Here is a 19,398-nt window from a genome sequence, read left to right as displayed (position 1 = left end):
TGAGTATAATGGTGCGATGTCAATATTGTTGCAGGAATTTATGTATAGATTGGGGGGCTGCCCCTCCAGCAGATATCATGCACGTGCAGCCCACTACCAAAACCAGCACAATCACTTTTGTGACTTTGGTGATTTGTCCCCACAAAACACTTCGTCACAGTTTCTTCCTGTCTATTCAAAGGGCCTCTGCTGCACGATACCAAATGTAAGAATTCGCTGATAAATGGTTCTCTGTACTGGCTCACTGGGAAAACTTCAGAAATGCATACAGACATGTGAGCTCAGCTCCTCAGCAGCCCCTCTGCCTGAGTGATCATCCCTGGCATCCTGATACCTGAGTGCCAGACAGGTAGCCATTCTAGAAATAACAAGCCCAGATGAAGACAAAAGGGTGGGATGAACTTGGCTGGGAAACAGGGAAATGTGAATATCTCTTTTGTTACACTTGATGGGTGTTTGGTGGAGGGCAAGGGGAACCATGGGGCAGGCTCCAGGATGCTCAGATTACGGCCACCAGACCTCCCCTTTCATGATGTAACCAGGATGTATTAGTGATGTAGTTTGGGGGGGTGTAACATGGGGATTAGCAGCTAATAAAAGTTTGGGTTCTCTCTTGTTCGGGGCTTCCATCTTGTTCCACCTGGTGGCAGGGGGGAGTCCTGTCGCGACAGTCTTCAATCAAGACCAATCCTACTGCCTGCTGTTTTGCTCTGGTATTCCTGGATGGTGTCCTTGTTTTTTGCCCAAGGGAGCCCTCAGATTTCTCCGTTAAGAATATATACTCTTTATATAATCTATACAGAACATAGAACGATATGAGTAATATGAAATATGCACTCTCTGCAAAACCAAATAAACAGAAATCTTCTAAATCTCTGAAAGTCACAAATTATGGATTCTTTTTGCAACACAGGGGTTTTATTGTTTGGTTTACTTATAGTTTTCAAGAAGGCAGGGCTGGGGGAGCCTCATAGCTCCAATAGCCCTCCTTCGCACCAGGTGTTTGTCTATTTTTAAAGCCATCACTGTGGCAGGGAGTTCCACAGTTTAACCATGCACAGAGAAGGCCTTTTCCGTCCCAAACCTTCCAACAACCAACTTTGTGCGATGTTCAAGAATGCTAGTGTTGAGAGAGGGGGAGAAAACTTTTCTATATCCATTTTCTCCATGGTTTTATAAGATCCTATCATGAAGGTTCATGCAAGATCATGGCCACTGGTCCCATCACCTCCTGGCAAATAGAAGGGGAAGAAATGGAGTCAGTGAGAGATTTTACTTTCTTGGTCTCCATGATCACCGCAGATGGTGACAGCAGCCACGAAATTAAAAGACGCCTGCTTCTTGGGAGAAAAGCAATGACAAACCTAGACAGCATCTTAAAAAGCAGAGACATCACCTTGCCAACAAAGGTCCGAATAGTTAAAGCTCTGGTTTTCCCAGTAGTGATGTATGGAAGTGAGAGCTGGACCATAAAGAAGGCCGATCGCCGAAGAATGGGTGCTTTTGAATTCTGGTGCTGGAGGAGACTCTGGAGAGTCCCATGGACTGCAAGAAGATCCAACCTCTCCATTCTGAAGGAAATCAGCCCTGAGTGCTCACTGGAAGGACAGATCCTGAAGCTGAGGCTCCAAGACTTTGGCCACCTCATGAGAAGAGAAGACTCCCTGGAAAAGACCCTCATGTTGGGAAAGATGGAGGGCCCAAGGAGAAGGGGATGACGGAGGACGAGATGGTGGGACAGTGTTCTTGAAGCTACCAGCATGAGTTTGACCACACTGCGGGAGGCGGTGGAAGACAGGAGGGCCTGGCGTGCTCTGGTCCAGGGGGTCACGAAGAGGCAGACATGACTAAACGACTAAAAAACAACAAATCATGCAGGTTCCTGCCTCCGGCTGAATTGGGCCCCTCTTGCAGGCTGGCCATTTCCTCCCTCTCTGCGTAGGCACCCGAGACGCTTGGGAACCCGGGTCCCGAAGTTGTGTGAATCATGCGCCGTGAGCAAACAGACGCCTTCTGATTCAGCTGGTGCACTGTACACAAACTCTGTATTAGTTGAGCAAATATGCTCATCATCGCAGAAGTGGGTGAATTTGGATTCAGCAAACGCCTGGCCCTGATTTTACTCACGTCGGCTGCGTGACAAGCCACCAATCATCCACTTTCGGAGCAACACAACAGGAGAATTGACAATGCAGGCCAGTATTTTTCTGTGTGGCTGCGGAGAATTATTGCCGTCTGCTCACCCAAACTGACCGCTTGTGAGGGAGATCGAGCCCCTGGAAGTTATAGTTTGTTCAGGGCGCTGGGAGTTGTAGGTCAGGTGGGGGAAGAACAGCAATTCTTGGGGTTCTTTGGGGAGAAGTATTGTGCTTTAAACAACAACTGTGCTTTAAATGTGCATTTGATCTGTTGTATATGTCTGCAGGTGGATATACCCATCACATTTCCTTCAATCTCATTTTCTGCTCTTTGGAGCCATCGGATCGGGTCCCACCCTCTGGAGCAGGAAGAAACAAGCTTGCTCCATCTTCCATGGGACAACCCTTTAGATATTTATATTTATATATCATTTTAATGCATCACACACAAAAAAGAAATATAGAAGTAAACAAATATCCATCACCTCCTAGAAACTAAAAAGGAAAAAAGAAAAGAACAACAACAACAATACATTAAATACCGTATTTTTCGCTCCATAAGACACACTTTTTTCTTCCTAAAAAGTAAGGGGAAATGTCTGTGCATCTTATGAAGCGAATGCGTGGTCCCTGGAGCCGAATTGCCCAGGGGCAAAAAGCAGATCATGTTTTTTTTTGTGTGTTTTTTTGAAAGAGGGAAGGGGGTGTTGAAAGGAAGCAGCTAATCCACAAGCGATCAGGAGGGAGATAAGGGACGCTAGAGATAAAGGAGGCTGCCTGGGAGGGGGGAGGTAAAAGCCCATGGATCCTCAGGATTTTTACATTGGGTCACCCCAAATTCCCCAGCAGATCACATAGCATGTCCATGGCTACAGCCTGCACCAAAATAAACACGCACCCACTGTTTCGTGGGGCAATGGCGCAAAAGCATGGTTAAAAAGCACGGATCCACATGGATCCTCAGGATTTTTGCATTGGGATACCCCAAACTCACTGTCAAATCACATGTCTGTGGCCACAGCATGAAGCACAAAAATCATACATCCACTGTTTCGTTCAGAATATTTTTTTTCTTGTTTTCCTCCTCTAAAAACTAGGTGCGTCTTATGGAGCGAAAAATACGGTGGTTCTCACAATACATTTAACATAAAAATGATTTTTTTAATATATACTGTAACTGACCTCCCATCTACTCCTTACTTCTATTTTGCATCAATTCAGTCTGATGGAAAACTTCAGATAGAATAAATAATATCAAAACCAAAACATGTTATAATACGGCAGTGAATAACCCTTTAGATATTTTTCAAGGTGGCTCTCGTATCTCATTTCTGGGTAGATCTACACACAGGGGGGGAAGCCACTATAAATAAGCCAGAAATTAAACCGTTATAATTAAAAAAAACCGCTATGGAAAATCGCAAATAAATTTTCTTTGCTCCCCAGCGCCATCTGGTGTCGCATGTGTATAATGCAGCCAAAATGCTGTGTGTGGTTTTTTAAAAACTAATGTAGCTGTGTCTCCTTTTCCCCAGGCTAAACATCCATAACTCCATCCATCCACTGTTTTTCACAAAGATTTCATGGCGAAGGGAGCTGGGTTCGAGTTAAAGATTAGAGAAAGGGAAAGAATGCCATCTCCATTTAGTTAAAGAATAAACAGCACCGGGAGCTTCTGAGAGTGACTTGGAGGGCAAAGTTTGTGCGAGGGGCTTGAGGAAATGGGTTCGAGAAATGGGAGGCAAAGTTGAAGCTACAATGGCTGAGGCTTAAGCCATGGAAATTTCCTCTTCCTGCCAAAATCCCAGACTTGGGAGGGCCTGATTCTGGCTACTCGGTGAAGAATCATAGGGTCCGTTCCAGTTCTACAATCCTATGAATCTCTGGCCTCAGAAGGTGGTGAGCCGTCCATCAATTTTTTAAAAACAGAGGTTGGACGGACGCCTGCCAGGGATTTTCCATGGAGGCGCAGATTGCAGCTATAACAAAGGCGGTATTTTTTCATCTCCACCAAGCTAAGCAGTTGGCTCCTCACCTCTCTCGCCCTGATCTCGCCACTGTGATCCACGCGATGGTCACCTCCAGACTGGATTATTGTAACTCGCTCTACGTGGGGCTGCCCTTGAGACTGACCCAGAAACTCCAGCGGGTGCAGAATGCCACGGCAAGGCTCCTTACGGGGTCCTCACTGCGGGATCACATTCACTAGCAACACTGGCTCCCGGTGGAGTACAGGGTCAGGTTTACGGTGCTGGTTTGGACCTTTAAAGCCCTATACGGCCTAGGACCCTCGTACCTACAGGACCACCTCTATGTCCCACGGAGGACCTTACGGTCTTCAAACAAAAACATCTTGGAGGTCTTGGGCCACAGGGAGGTTAGGCTGGCCTCAACTAGAGCCAGGGCTTTTTCGGCTGTGGCCCCGATCTGGTGGAACGCTCTGTCCCAAGAGACCAGGGCCCTGCGGGACTTGACATCTTTCCGGAGGGCCTGCAAGACAGAGCTGTTCCACCAGGCCTTTGGCCAAGGCACAGCCTGACTCCCTCCTTCAGTAATCCTCACAGAACTCTAGCCCAATGGTTGCCATTAATCTGATTTGAACTGATTTTATAATGAATTGATTTTAGAATGTTGTATCATTTTACTGTTGTTAGCTGCTCTGAGCCCGGCTTCAGCTGGGGAGGGCGGGATATAAATAAAATTTTATTATTATTATTATTCTTGAGTCGTGATTCCCACATTGCAAGGGGCTGGACTGGATGATCCCTGGGGGTCCCCTTCTAGCTCTGCAGATACACACACACGCACACATTTTTATTGTTTTTTTTAACTTATCATTTCCAGCAATCATTTAACATAACTTCTTATCTCATACAATATTTTAGACTTCCGTCCACAACCTCTGAAGAGGTTCTTTATCACTTGTTCTGCATTCTTAATTTCTCTACTACTTTTAATTATCATTAACTAATAATTCTCATCATGGTCTTTCTCGCAATATTTCAATTAGTCCTCCTTACAAAACTTCTTGCAGTCCTACTAGCGTAATCTGTTTTCATTACAACTGCCTTTCAAATAGTTCAAATATCTGCTCCAGTCTTCTAAGAATCTCTAGCTCTGCAGTTCTATGATTCTGTGATCTAGGGACATTATACAGAAAAGTTTTAAATGTTTGATGTTTTATTATTGTGTTTGTTAATATTGTGTTGGGACCTGCCTGGAGTAGCTGGGGCAACACAGTCAGATGGGCAGCACAGAATTAATTTTATTATTATTATTACTATTATTCTTATTAATATTCGTGCTTTTTTCTGGGGGGACGCAGGGGTACATATACCCCTAAATATTTTGTGAATCTAAGTTGGGCCACACTGAAGGGCCGTATTCCAACCTTTTAATGAGGGTGAAAGGGAGAGCGCAAAATATGGTCTGAAGCTCAACATCAAAAAAACGAAGATCGTGGCCTCTGGGCCCATCACCTCCTGGCAAATAGAAGGGGAAGAAATGGAGGCAGTGAGAGATTTGACTTTCTTGGGCTCCATGATCACTGCAGATGGTGACAGCAGCCATGAAATTAAAAGACACCTGCTTCTTGGGAGAAAAGCAATGACAAACCTAGACAGCATCTCAAAAAGCAGAGACATCACCTTGCCAACAAAGGTCCGTATAGTTAAAACTCTGGTTTTCCCAGTAGTGATGTATGGAAGTGAGAGCTGGACCATCAAGAAGGCTGATCGCCGAAGAATGGATGCTTTTGAATTCTGGTGCTGGAGGAGACTCTTGAGAGTCCCATGGACTGCAAGAAGATCAAACCTCTCCATTCTTAGGGAAATCAGCCCCGAGTGCTCACTGGAAGGACAGATCCTGAAGCTGAGGCTCCAGTACTTTGGCCACCTCATGAGAAGAGAAGACTCCCTGGAAAAGACCCTGATGTTGGGAAAGATGGAGGGCCCAAGGAGAAGGGGACGACGGAGGAGGAGATGGTGGGACAGTGTTCTCGAAGCGACCAGCATGAGTTTGACCAAACTGTGGGAGGCAGTGGAAGACAAGAGTGCCTGGCGTGCTCTGGTCCAGGGGGTCACGAAGAGGCGGACACGACTAAACGACTAAACAACAACAAATTCCAATATGAGTAGTAAATTGTGTTGTTGTTTAGTCGTTTAGTCGTGTCCAACTCTTCGTAAATTGTGAATACCCCTAAACATTTTTTAAGAAAAAGCACTGATATGTTGTTGTTGTTGTTGTATGCTGTGAGCCAATCTGGGCACAAGCATGTGGGAAAGCGGTGTCCACATGGACAGGTGGCGATGGTGGAAGAGAAAGTCACTCTGCACATGCTCCGAAGACACCTCTCCTTTATTTATTTGTACACATATTTTTTTGACACATATATCATTTGTGTGGAGTCCTGGCTTTGTTAACGGGTTTTCCAGGGATCCTTCCCTTTCCTCCAGAGTCGCAAATCTCGCCCCAGGAGCTCCACCAGCCTAGAATTTGCTCCGAGACGCCATCCCTCGCAGGACGGGGCTATGAATGCGCAAGAGATGCCAGCCCTCCTTGGAAGTGAGGTCTTCGCCTCCGCGGCGAAAAAGGAACCCAAAATCATCCTCTTTCGAAGCGGAAACGTGCATTTGCAACTGGGTGCATCCCTGGCTCCAAGCATCCTGCGGAAATAAGAGGAAGAAATTCAGCCTTGGGAAAATTTAGCAGCAATGGCAGTTTCTGAGCATTGGCCTGGAGGAAAGGGGTTTTTTTTATAGCCAGGACTCCAAACCAGCCTCAGCCTTGCATCTAACTTGCAATGTTAATTGTGGACTACACAGCAAGGTTTGTTTGTTTGAATTTATATACCACTGTGATAAGAATTTTAAAGTCTTCGATAGAGAATAAATGTTCATAAGTGTACCAGCCAAGCACGTACATAGATCAGCACAGGAAGACCGACCGGAAACCATTTTTGATTCCCAAACTGAGCAAATGTTTTCTCTGCAAATTCAAAGGAAAACGGGAAAAGCCTCCCCGTTGTCTTTTCCTTCACAAATCCTGTCTTAAGGGCACATTTAAGATATGAATAGGGTGTGAGGCTGTGACCTGGCCCAGGAACTAAGTATTTATCATAACAAAAGACTGGCCAGGCTCCCCAGGCAATCCAATCAAGTGAGCATTAACAGGTAAACAATGCACTCAGATTTCTGCTGTAGACCGCCTTTTCTGTGATGTAGGTATGATGTTTCTGGGGGTGGTCTTGGACTCCAGGGAGGGAATTTAAAATGTGTATATAAGGGCAGACACACTTTTGTTCTGGGTTCCTCCTCCCTCCTGCGTGCGGTGAGTGAGGACCCTGTTGCAAGAGTTCAATAAAGATCAGGCTTACTAGCTGCTTTGCTTCAAAATATTCTCTGCTTGGCCTCTGTTCTTTTCTCCTACCAATAGGTAACCAACGTAAGGACTCTATATGGGCTCTTGGGTATCCCATAAGGGAAAAGGGGCAGGTTTTTGTTTACAACAGAGTCCACTCTAGGCAACAGGAAATGCTGTACAGTGGTACCTCGCGTTACAGACGCTTCAGGTTACAGACTCTGATAACCCAGAAATAGTGCTTCAGGTTAAGAACTTTGCTTCAGGATAAGAACGGAAATCCTGCTCTGGTGGCGCGGCGGCAGCAGGAGGCCCCATTAGCTAAAGTGGTGCTTCAGGTTAAGAGCAGTTTCAGGTTAAGAACAGACCTCCGGAACGAATTAAGTACTTAACCTGAGGTACCACTGTATTTGACTGCTTCAGTGATGATAACATCCCACAACCAGTTGGGAGCCTCAGGGCTTTTTAAACTGGGAAGGTTGCTTGTCTGAACGAAGACGACAAGGATGCACACCTGACCCAGGGCTGGACTCACCTCGGCCATTTGCTTCATAAGAGCGCCGCCAATTCCTCTCCCTGCGAGGAAAGAAAGCAGCCGCGTTGAGCATAGGACCATCAAGATAATCTGAGTGAGCGACCCAAAAATAAATACAATGGACGATTCCCATTCTGAGGAGAGGGGGGTGATGTTCTAAAGGACATTCGCAAATATATTACAGTGGTACCTCGGATTAAGTACTTAATTCGTTCTGGAGGTCTGTACTTAACCTGAAACTGTTCTTAACCTGAAGCACCACTTTAGCTAATGGGGCCTCCCGCTGCCGGAGCACGATTTCTGTTCTCATCCTGAAGCAAAGTTCTTAACCTGAAGCACCATTTCTGGGTTAGCGGAGTCTCTAACCTGAAGCGTATGTAACCCGAGGTACCAATGTATGGGGTTTTGGAGGGGTCAGTCTAGATCAGGCATAGGCAAACTCCGGCCCTCCAGAGGTTTGGGACTACAATTCCCATCATCCCTAGCTCACAGTGGTCAGGGATGATGGGAATTGTAGTCCCAAACCTCTGGAGGGCCGGAGTTTGCCTATGCCTGGTGTAAGGTAATTGAAGCTTGAAGAAAAAGAAGGTACGTTTTATCATATGGGGTGGTCGTGTAAGGCAGGCATAGGCAAACTCCAGCCCTCCAGATGTTTGGGACTACAATTCCCATCATCCGTGACCACTGGTCCTGTTAGCTAGGGATGATGGGAGTTGTAGTCCCAAACATCTGGAGGGCCGGAGTTTGCCTATGCCTGGTCAAGATGATACCCAGAGACCCCTTTCAAAGCTGCGGTCCTGTGGCTGTGATGTTAGAATCTGGTAGAGTTGAAAGAGACCCCGATTCGCTGCAGGAACCACAGCTGGAAAAACCTGGACATCCAACCTCTGTTGAAACAAATGAGAGCGCCCACCACCTTCTGAGGTGGGGTTGGAAGGTACTCCAAGGCTCATCTAGTCTGACCCCCTCCAATGCAAGGATCACAGCTAAAGTATCCCTGACAGATGCTTGACATCCGACATCTGCTTGAAAGCCCCTGTAATAAACAGAAATCTGCCCTTATTCCCTTATGGGGGACACAAGAGCCTTTATAGAATCCTTTGCAGGTTCTCCATCGGCCGGAGAAAAGAACAGAGGCCAACCAGAGAATATTGAGAAGCAAAGCAGCTAGTAAGCCTGATCTTTATTGAACTCTTGCAACAGGGTGCTCCCCTCACCACACGCAGGAGGGAGGAGGAACCCAGAACAAAGGTGTGCAAGCTCTTATATAGACATTTTAAATTGCCCGCCCTGGAGTCGAAGACCACCCCCAGATACATCATACCTACATCACAGAAGAGGTGGTCTACAGCAGAAATCTGAGTGCGTTGTTTACCTCCTGTCTGGCAGGTTAATGCTCACTTTGATTGGATACCCTGGGGAGCCTGGCCAGTCTTTTGTAATGATAAATACTTAGTTCCTGAGCCAAGCCACAGGCTCACACCCTATTCATACACAGACATACCCTTAAGACAGGATTTGTGAACAAAAAGACAATGGGGAGGTTCCCCCACACCCTCCCTCCTTGCAGTGAAAACATTTGGTCAGTTTGGGAGTCAAAATGGTTTCAGGGTGGTCCTCCTGTGCTGCTCCAGACATGTGGTCCACACATCTATCTATGCACTTGGTTGGTACATTTATGAATATATATATATGTATATGTATATATACATATATATATGTATGTGAAAGTACTTCCTAAAGTTTAGGCGGCTTCTCCTTTGTTGTCACTTGAAGTCATGGGTTCAAGTCCTACCTCCAGAGGAGGAAACAAGTTTGCTCCATCTTCCACGGGACAGCCCTTCAGAGATCTGAAGACAACTATCTCCTCTCCGTCTCCTCTTTTCCAGACTAAACATCCCCAAATCCTTCAACTGTTCCTCATCAGGCTTGGTTTCCAGACCTCTGACCGCCTTGGTTGCCCTCCTTTGAACATTTCCCCGTTTGCCAATATCCTTCTTAAATTGTGGTGCCCAAAACTGGTCACAGGACTCCAGATGGGGTCTGGCTAAGGCAGAATACAGTGAGACTATGACTTCCCTTAATCTGGACACAGACTTTTGCTGAAGCAGCCGAGAATCGCATCCGCCTTTTTTGATGCTGCATCACAGTTCTGGCGGCCACTGAGCTTCTGCTCTGGAAAGTCCTTTTCGTAACTGTTCATATTTTGGAAGAGGAGACAGATTCCTTCGCGTGCCTCTGCCCCCACCCCAAAAGACGCCCCTTCGCATCCATACCTCTGAATTCTGGCTTGACGTAGAGATTGTCGACATAGGCGTTCCTCCCTCGCAAGGTGTTATAGGTGTACGAAAACAGGGTGTACCCAGCAAGACTGCGACCTGGAGGGAGCAGAAACCCACAATGCAAACTGGGGAAGAAATGCGTAAGAACACACCAAGCTCATTCTTGGCCATAATTCCTGGCAGCAAGCCCTCTCGGGATGCATGGCGGCTAACAGACTGAAGAAGAAGAAGAAGAGTTTGGATTTGATATCCCACTTTATCACTACCTGAAGGAGTCTCAAAGCGGCTAACATTCTCCTTTCCCTTCCTCCCCCACAACAAACACCCTGTGAGGTGAGTGGGGCTGAGAGACTTCAGAGAAGTGTGACTGGCCCAAGGTCACCCAGCAGCTGCATGTGGAGGAGCGGAGAAGCGAACCTGGTTCACCAGATTACGAGACTACCACTCTTAACCACTACACTACACTTCCTCTGATTGAGTTTGAATCCTGACAAGACAGAAGTACTGTTTTTGGGGGACACGAGGTGGGCGGAGGACTCCCTGGTCCTGAATGGGGCAACTGTGCCCCTGAAGGACCAGGTGCGCAGCCTGGGAGTCATTCTGGACTCACAGCTGTCTATGGAGGCGCAGGTCAGTTCTGTGTCCAGGGCAGCTGTCTACCAGCTCCACCTGGTACGCAGGATGAGACCCTCCCTCCCCGCACACTATCTCGCCAGAGTAGTGCATGCTCTGGTTATCTCCCGCTTGGACTGCTGCCATGTGCTCTATGTGGGGCTACCTTTGAAGGTGACCCCGAAACTACAGGTGATCCAGAATGCGGCAGCCAGACTGGTGACTGGGAGACCACATAACACCGGTCCTGAAAGACCTACCTTGGCTCCCAGTATGTTTCTGAGCACAATTCAAAGTGTTGGTGCTGACCTTGAAAGCCCTAAACGGCCTCAAAGACCTGTAGGAGCGTCTCCACCCCCATCGTTCTGCCCGGACACCGAGGTCCAGCTCCAAGGGCCTTTTGGCAGTTCCCTCCCTGCAAGAAGCCAAGTTGCAGGGAACCAGGCAGAGGGCCTTCTCGGTGGTGGCACCTGCCCTGTGGAACGCCCGCCCATCAGATGTCAAAGAGAAAAACAACTACCTGACTTTTAGAAGACATCTGAAGGCAGCTCTGTTTAGGGAAGCTATCTATGTTTGATGTTTTACGGTATTTTAATATTTTGTTGGAAGCCGCCCAGAGTGGCTGGGGAAACCCAGCCAGATGGGCAGGGTATAAATAATTTTATTATTATTATTATTATTATTATTATTATTATTATTATTATTTCAGACCCTAAGAACATAAGAATCAAGCTAACTGGAGACCCATCTGATCCAGCCTCCTGTTCCCACAGTGGCCGACCAGATCCCCCAATGGGAAACTGGTGAGCAGGATTTGAACAAAAGAGCCACTCCCCTTCTTGCAGTTTCCAGCAACTGGCATTCAGGAGCATCGCTGCCTCCGACAGCTGAGGGAGAACAAAGAGACACCCTGGCTAGTAGCCACCGATAGCCGTCTCCTCCTCCTTGAATTTGTCTCCTCCTCTTTTCCTGTGGCAAGGAGTTCCACAGTTTAACCACGCGCCACACGAAGAAGAGTTTTCTTTTGCCTGGCCTGAATCTAGCTCCATTGGATATCCAACAGTCCTACCGATACGAGAACTAAATAATAATAATAATAATAATAATAATAATAATAATAATAATAACAATACATTTTATTTATACCCCGCCCTCCCCAGCCAGAGCTGGGCTCAGGGAGGCTAACACCAGTAAAATTACAGTAAAAACATAATGGTGGGTGGGGAAACCAATTTAAAATACAGGTTAAAATACAATTTAAAATGCAGCCTCATTTTAAAAGTCAAAACCGTAAGGGGAGGGAAACATAAGGGTCAGACTGAGTCCAAACCAAAGGCCAGGCGGAACAGCTCCATCTTGCAGGCCCTGCGGAAAGATGTCAAGTCCCGCAGGGCCCTGGTCTCTTGGGACAGACCGTTCCACCAAGTCGGGGCCAGTACTGAAAAGGCCCTGTCCCTAGCTGAGACCAATCTAACCACCTTGTGACCTGGGACCTCCAAGGTGTTGTCATTTGTGGACCTTAAGGTCCTCTGTGGGGCATACCAGGAGATGCGGTCCCGTAGGTGTGTGGGTCCTAGGCCACATAGGGCTTTAAAGGTCAAAACCAGCACCGTAAACCTGACCCCGTACTCTACCGGGAGCCAGTGCAGTTGGTAAAGCACTGGATGAATGTGATCCGGTGAGGAGCCTCGCTGCAGCATTCTGCACCCGCTGGAGTTTCTGGGTCAGCTTCAAGGGCAGCCCCACGTAGAGCAATATTTAGCATGGATTGGACCAATGTGCGTGTACAGAAAAGCAACATGTCGCTGGAGAAGTAACAAGCAAGCCTCTTGTTGCTCTTGTTTTGACTCTGTTTTGAGCCAAAGTTTCCTCCAGTAGCATCTTGAAACTTTCTCCCTCCCCGCTCTGTTCAAAATTACCGTCCTTGCATTTTTTCTCTGCTGGGATTTCAGCCACAAAGCACTTGTATCTGGGGCGCTTCCCGAAGCCAGCCTTCTTCAGCTCTGTGGGGGAAGTTGAGAAAGGAAGAATCGTGGCGGTGTAGTGTTGGAATGGGACCCAAGGGTCATCTAGTCCAACCCCCCGAAATGCAGGAATCACAGCTCAGGGGACAGAGGGGGAAGGAAACCCTCCGTCCCCAGTTAAGCTGGCGGCGGACAAGGGGGTGGGGATCTGAGCGGGTGGAGGTTGTTGCCAATTTTTTAGCCAGCCTCTGCTCCTCTGCCTTTAATATCAGATAGAGCCTGCTTGTCTTAGAAAGCTCCATCAGTTCTACGAGGCCAACTGCAGTTCGCTGAACCTGGGCGAGCTAGAAAAGGAAGGAACTTTCTATCACATGTGGTGGGAACGTAAAAAAGTGAAAAAACTTCTGGGAAATGATATATAATGAGATGAAAAAGATGTTGAAATATACATTTATTAAGAAACCAGAAGCATTTTTACTTGGCACTGTAGGAGATGATATTAATAGACAGGATTGTAAGTTGTTTTTATATGCAATGATGGCCGCAAGAATATTATTGGCACAAAAACGGAAGCAAGAACAATTACCGAGGAAAGAAGAATGGCGGATGAAATTGGTGGACTATGCAGAATTAGATATATTAACAGGAAGGATTCGAAACCTGCGGGATCAGAGATTCTTAGAAGATTGGAGTAAATATATGAATTATTCGAAAAGCAATTGTAATGAACAGATTACGCTAGTAGGACTGCAAGAAGTTCTGTCAGGAGGACGATTTGAAATATTGCAAGAAAGACTATGAGGAGAACGATTAGTTAAGGATAATTAAGAGTAATAGAGAAATTAAGAAATGCAGAAGAATGGAAAATCATCAGAGGTTGTGGACGGAAGTCTAAAATATTGTATAAGATAAGAAGTTATGTTAAATGATTGTTGGAAATGATATGTTAAAAAAAAATATGATATGTTAAAAAAAAAAGGAAGCCCAAAGAGTTAGGTGCTTGCTCCCCACCAGAACCCACAAAAATATCATGCCATGCACACCCCTTCTTTACCTTCCACGTTGGTTCTGACTGAGCCCAAGGGTACGTTGTGAAGGACAGCAATCTCCTGCATAAAGGGAGAGAGGTTTGTGCTTGAAGGGTGAGCCCCAAAATCCTTCGCCTCTTCCCCCAGCGGTGCCAGGACACCTGGGTCCCTGCGGCCATCTGAGGTGGTTTAGGGCTCTCAGTAAAAGAAAAGGGACCCCTGACCATTAGGTCCAGTCGTGGCCAACTCTGGGGTTGCGGCGCTCATCTCACTTTATTGGCCAAGGAAGCCAGCGTACAGTTTCCGGGTCATGTGGCCAGCAGGACTAAGCTGCTTCTGGCGAACCAGAGCAGCGCACGGAAACGCCGTTTCCCTTCCCGCCGGAGTGGTACCTGTTTATCTACTTGCACTTTGACGTGCTTTTGAACTGGTAGGTTGGCAGGAGCAGGGGCCGAGCAACGGGAGCTCACCCCGTCGCGGGGATTCGAACCGCCGACCTTCTGATCGGCAAGCCCTAGGCTCTGTGATTTAACCCACAGCGCCACCCGCGTCCCAGTAGGGAGCGTCAAAGGGAAACCAGCTTTTCCTGCACGCTGGCCCTTTACGCTGGTGTTTGAAGCCGTGGGCACATGATGTTACCCGCAATCCGTATAACGGGAGCCACCTTGCGGCTCGGCTGAGGTGTGCACACTTGAGAAAGTCACTGAGCGTGCTAATAGATTGAGGCTGAATCCTGACAAGACAGAAGTACAGGAGGCGGGCACGTGTGGGTGACTCCCTGGTCCTGAATGGGGCAACTGTGCCCCTGAAGGACCAGGTGCGCAGCCTGGGAGTCATTTTGGACTCATTGCTGTCCATGGAGGCGCAGGTCAGTTCTGTGTCCAGGGCGGCTGTTTACCAGTTCCATCTGGTACGCAGGATGAGACCCTCCCTGCCTGCAGACTGTCTGGCCAGAGTGGTCCATGCTCTGGTTATCTCTCGCTTGGACTACTGCAATGCGCTCTACGTGGGGCTACCTTGGAAGGTGACCCGGAAACTGCAACTAATCCAGAATGCGGCAGTTAGACTGGTGACTGGGAGCGGCCGCCGGGACCACATAACAGCAGTCTTGAAAGACCTACACTGGCTCCTAGTATGTTTCTGAGCACAATTCAAAGTGTTGGTGCTGACCTTGAAAGCCCTAAATGGCCTCAAAGGCCCAGTAGACCTGAAGGAGTGTCTCCACCCCCATCGTTCAGCCCGGACACTGAGATCCAGCTCCGAGGGCCTTCTGGTGGTTCCCTCCCTGCAAGAAGTAAGGTTTCAGGGAACCAGGCAGAGGGCCTTCTCGGTAGTGGCACCTGCCCTGTGGAACACCCTCCCACCAGATGTCAAGGACATATATAACTATCTGACTTTTAGAAGACATCTGAAGGCAGCCGTGTTCAGGGAAGCTTTTAATGTTTAATAGGTTATTGTATTTTAGCGTTATGTTGGAAGCCGCCCAGAGTGGCTGGGGAAGCTCAGCCAGATGGGCAGGGTATGAAAAATAAATGATGATGACGATGATGACGTCTTCATGAATTGGAGTTTGGGGAGGGAGGACAGGGGAACCAAACAGGTAGCGCGCATCAGGTGAAGCCATCCTCCGCCCCTTCTCTGGCGTGGACTTGAAGCACGGACAGGAATCAGGAAATGACCTCGCTGAGTTTTAAGCCGCTCGTGTAGCCTGGGAACATCATGGAACCAAACGAACATGGCTCCCCCACAAGAATCCCATTGTTTGTTAAGGATGCTGAGAATTAATAGGAATATGAGCACACCGCCTTCTCCTCATAGGGATACAATTTCCAGAGTGGTTTAACAGTCAATCAATCCATCAATCAATCAATCAATCCATCCAAGGGATGCATAGCCCAATGGCTGCCATTAATTTGATTTTGAATTGATTTTAGAATGCTGTGTTACTTTTATTGTTGTTAGCCGCTCTGAGCCCGGCTTCGGCTGGGGAGGGTGGGATATAAATACATTATTATTATTATTATTATTATTATTATTATTATTATTATTATTATTAACCCTTAACAACTTGGGACCAGTTTGCCTGCAAAATCACCTTACCCCACATTCTTCCACTTGACTGCTTCAATAATCAAAACTGACAGGTGCCACTGCACATCTGCGAGAACTCGATATTTTAGTGTGGCAGCACTTTGGAACTGCCTGCCACTTGATATGAGACAGGAGCCTCCATTGTACTCTTTCCGGCACCTGCTAAAACTCTTTCGACAAACCTCCCCAGATGTTTAGAAAGCTGATGAGAGTTTTAATCTGTTTTTACTGTTTCTCGAAAGTCTTAAATTATTGCTGTCAGTGATTCTTATCGATGATTTTATCTTTTTGGAGAACAGCTTTGAGGGTGTTTTTTTTAAGAATGGAGCAGCATATAGATTTTGCGAAATCAACTCATCCGTCCCTCTTCCCAGGGAATCCTTCTATGAGGGAAAATAGGGCTAGCTCAGTTGGTTAGAGCACAAAACTCTGCATCTCAGGGACATGGATTCGAGTCTCGTGTTGGGCAAAGATAGTTGATTATGTGGAACTAGCAAAACTGACCTGTAGAATCCGAAATCAGGAGGAAGCAAAATTCCAAAAAGATTGGAGTAAATTTATGGAGTACCTAAATAATAATTGTAGAAATTTGAGGACTCTGGCAGGACTGACATAAATATTACGATGTAGATAGGATTGGATACAACAAGAAACTGTGGAAAAGTAACAGACATAAGAAAACCTGTTGAAGGGAGGGAAGGAAGTCAATGGTCAGCAGAGTGTGGGGAAAGAATGTGGGTAAATGATTGCTGAATTTTACTGTATTTTGTTTGTTTGTGCTAAACGAAACACCAATAAGAAGCACGAAGAAAAAATAAACTTCATCATTAAGAAAAAATAAACTTCACGTCTGTTTAAAGTGGCACAACGTGACTCCAAAATTCAAGGTGCAAATGCAAACCTGCTATATCCACAGAAATTCTCCCATGCGAGGTCAGCTGGAATTAAATCAGAGAGGGCTTTTGCACACACACATCCCTGCTAATATCAGCGGGAAAGGAGAACTTCTCTGTGACTTGAGCAAATCCCTGTGAATCCAGACTCACTATCTCTCTCCCTCTCTGCCACACTGACGGACGGCCTAATCCTGCTTCGATCCACCTGGGGCAGGTGGCCACCCCAGGACCACTGGGCTCGGACCCCAGGATTTCTCCCGCCGCCACGGCCCTCACCTCAATAAACCGCATGATATCCTTCAGATCCTTAGGGGTGCAGCGACGGATGGCGAAATTCATGGCTCCGGACAGAAACCTCCTGTGTCTCCCAAAGGTCGACTTGCTCTCTCTTTTGGTCCTTAAAGGAGAGTCACGAGGGCTGCCGGGTTGCGAAAGAGGAGGGTAGGGAAGGTCCAGTCCCACCACTGCAAGCAGGATCCAAGCGCAAGGGCAACTCTCCCCTCCTGGCATTCAGAAGCAATGCTGCCTTATAAAGCCATCCCCGTTCGGATGGATCCCTGGTCCTGAATAATAATAATAATAATAATAATAATAATAATAATAATAATAAATTTTATTTATACCCCGCCTTCCCCGGCCAGAGCCAGGCTCAGAGCGGCTAACACCAGTAAAATCACAGTAAAAACATAATAGGGGGAAAAGGGGGGGGAGAGAAAAAGGAAAAGGAAAAAAAACCCAATTTAAAATACAGGTTAAAATGCAATTTAAAATGCAGCCTCATTTTAAAGTAGCTGATAAATCAAGACCATAAGGAACAGCTCCGTCTTGCAGGCCCTGCAGAAAGATGTCAAGTCCCGCAGGGCCCTGGTCTCTTGGGACAGAGCGTTCCACCAAGTTGGGGCCAGTATTGAAAAGGCCCTGGCCTTAGTTGAGACCAATCTAACCTCCTTGAGGCTCGGGACCTCCAAAATGTTGTTATTTGTGGACCTTAAGGTCCTCCGTGGGGCATACCAGGAGAGGCGGTCTCATAGATATGGGGCAACTGTGCCCCTGAAGGACCAGGTGCGCAGCCTGGGAGTCATTTTGGACTCACAGCTGTCCATGGAGGCACAGGTCAGTTCTGTGTCCAGGGCAGCCGTCTGCCAGCTCCATCTGGTACGCAGGATGAGACCCTCCCTGCCCGCAGACTGTCTCGCCAGAGTGGTGCATACTCTGGTTATCTCCCGCTTGGACTACTGCCATGCGTTCTACGTGGGGCTACCTTTGAAGGTGACCCGACTGTTGCGTCAAGGTGCGTGTCATCGCTCGCTCTCTTTCGGGAGAGAAATGTGTTTGTTGCTGCAAATCAGGAATGAAACCTGCTGGTCCGTTTGCAAAGCTGAAAGGGGTCTGCTGTGGTTTCAAACTGGATGGGGGACCGCATGTTGAGATTCCTGCCTTGCAGCGGGTTGGACTGGATGACCCCGGGTTCCCTTCCAGCTCTACCATTCTAGGATTCTATATGGCTATCACAGAACTGTAGACTTCGAAGGGTCCCCCAGTGGTCATCCAGCCCAACCCGCTGCAAGGCAAAAATCTGATTCCCACATGACAACAGCAGCCATCAGGAACTGCCCAGAGAACAAAAAAATATACATTTATAAAGAAACCAGAAGCATTTCTCTTGGGTATTGTTGGAAACGATATAAATAGAAAGGAACGTAAGCTTTTTCTATATGCAGTAACAGCAGCAAGAATACTATTGGCCCAAAAATGGAAGCAAGAAGGATTACCGACGATGGAAGAATGGAGGATGAAATTAATGGACTATGCGGAACTTGACAAACTACCGTAACGGGAAGGATCCGAAACCGGCGGGACCAGAAGTTTACCGAGGACTGGAGTAAATTGACGGATTATTTGAAAAGTATTTGTGACGACCAGACGACGTTTGTAGGTTTGCAAGAAGTTCTGTGAGGAATAATATTAGAAATATTGCAAAAATGGAGAAGGCGACGTGATATGTTAAGAATGTAAAGGCAATATTAAGTTAGGAAATGTGTGAGAAGTGATTAAGACGGAGGATTATCAGAGGGTGCTGATGGAAGTCCAATAAGAATGTATTTGTGATAAATTGTGTGGTATGTTTTATAATTTTGTATGTTAAAAACCAATAAAAATATTTTTTTTTAAAAAAGAGAGAACAACAAAATCTGAGTAGATAAAGCCGGCCTAGAAGGAAAAATAGCCTCGCTCCTTATGCAAAGGGATTCCTGTTTCCGGAATAATGAGGGCTCTCTCCACAACTGGAAGGGCCAGCCAGGATATTGAGGATGGGGGTCTAGGATGGTGAAATGCCAATAAAATGAAAGATAAGCCTTGCTGGATCAGAGCAGATGGCCAACTGTTTGACTCCCGGAAGTCTAGAAGCAAGACGTGAAATTAACCACCCAGCCCCTGTTGGCTGGACCTCCCATCTGATACTGTGAGGTAGACTGCACCTTATACCTGGAGG

General features: G+C 47.0%; 1 protein-coding gene across 1 annotated transcript in view; it reads right to left on the bottom strand.

Moving 5' to 3' along the window:
- The window catches only part of LOC310746959 (thialysine N-epsilon-acetyltransferase-like), a 29,572-nt gene that overhangs the window by 7,962 nt on the left and 2,212 nt on the right, over window positions 1-19,398 (bottom strand). Inside the window, exon 2 of the mRNA XM_083581233.1 lies at window positions 17,181-17,467. Coding sequence (XP_083437359.1) covers window positions 17,181-17,414 — 234 coding nt within the window. The 5' untranslated portion in view covers window positions 17,415-17,467. The remainder of the gene's footprint in view (window positions 1-17,180; window positions 17,468-19,398) is intronic.

This window comes from Podarcis filfolensis (genome assembly GCF_964270895.1).
Source record: "Podarcis filfolensis genome assembly, chromosome: 13".
In the NCBI taxonomy this organism is placed as follows: Eukaryota; Metazoa; Chordata; class Lepidosauria; order Squamata; family Lacertidae; genus Podarcis; species Podarcis filfolensis.
The sequence above is the reverse complement of the archived record's forward strand: the minus strand, read 5'-3'. Positions and strand labels throughout refer to the sequence as shown.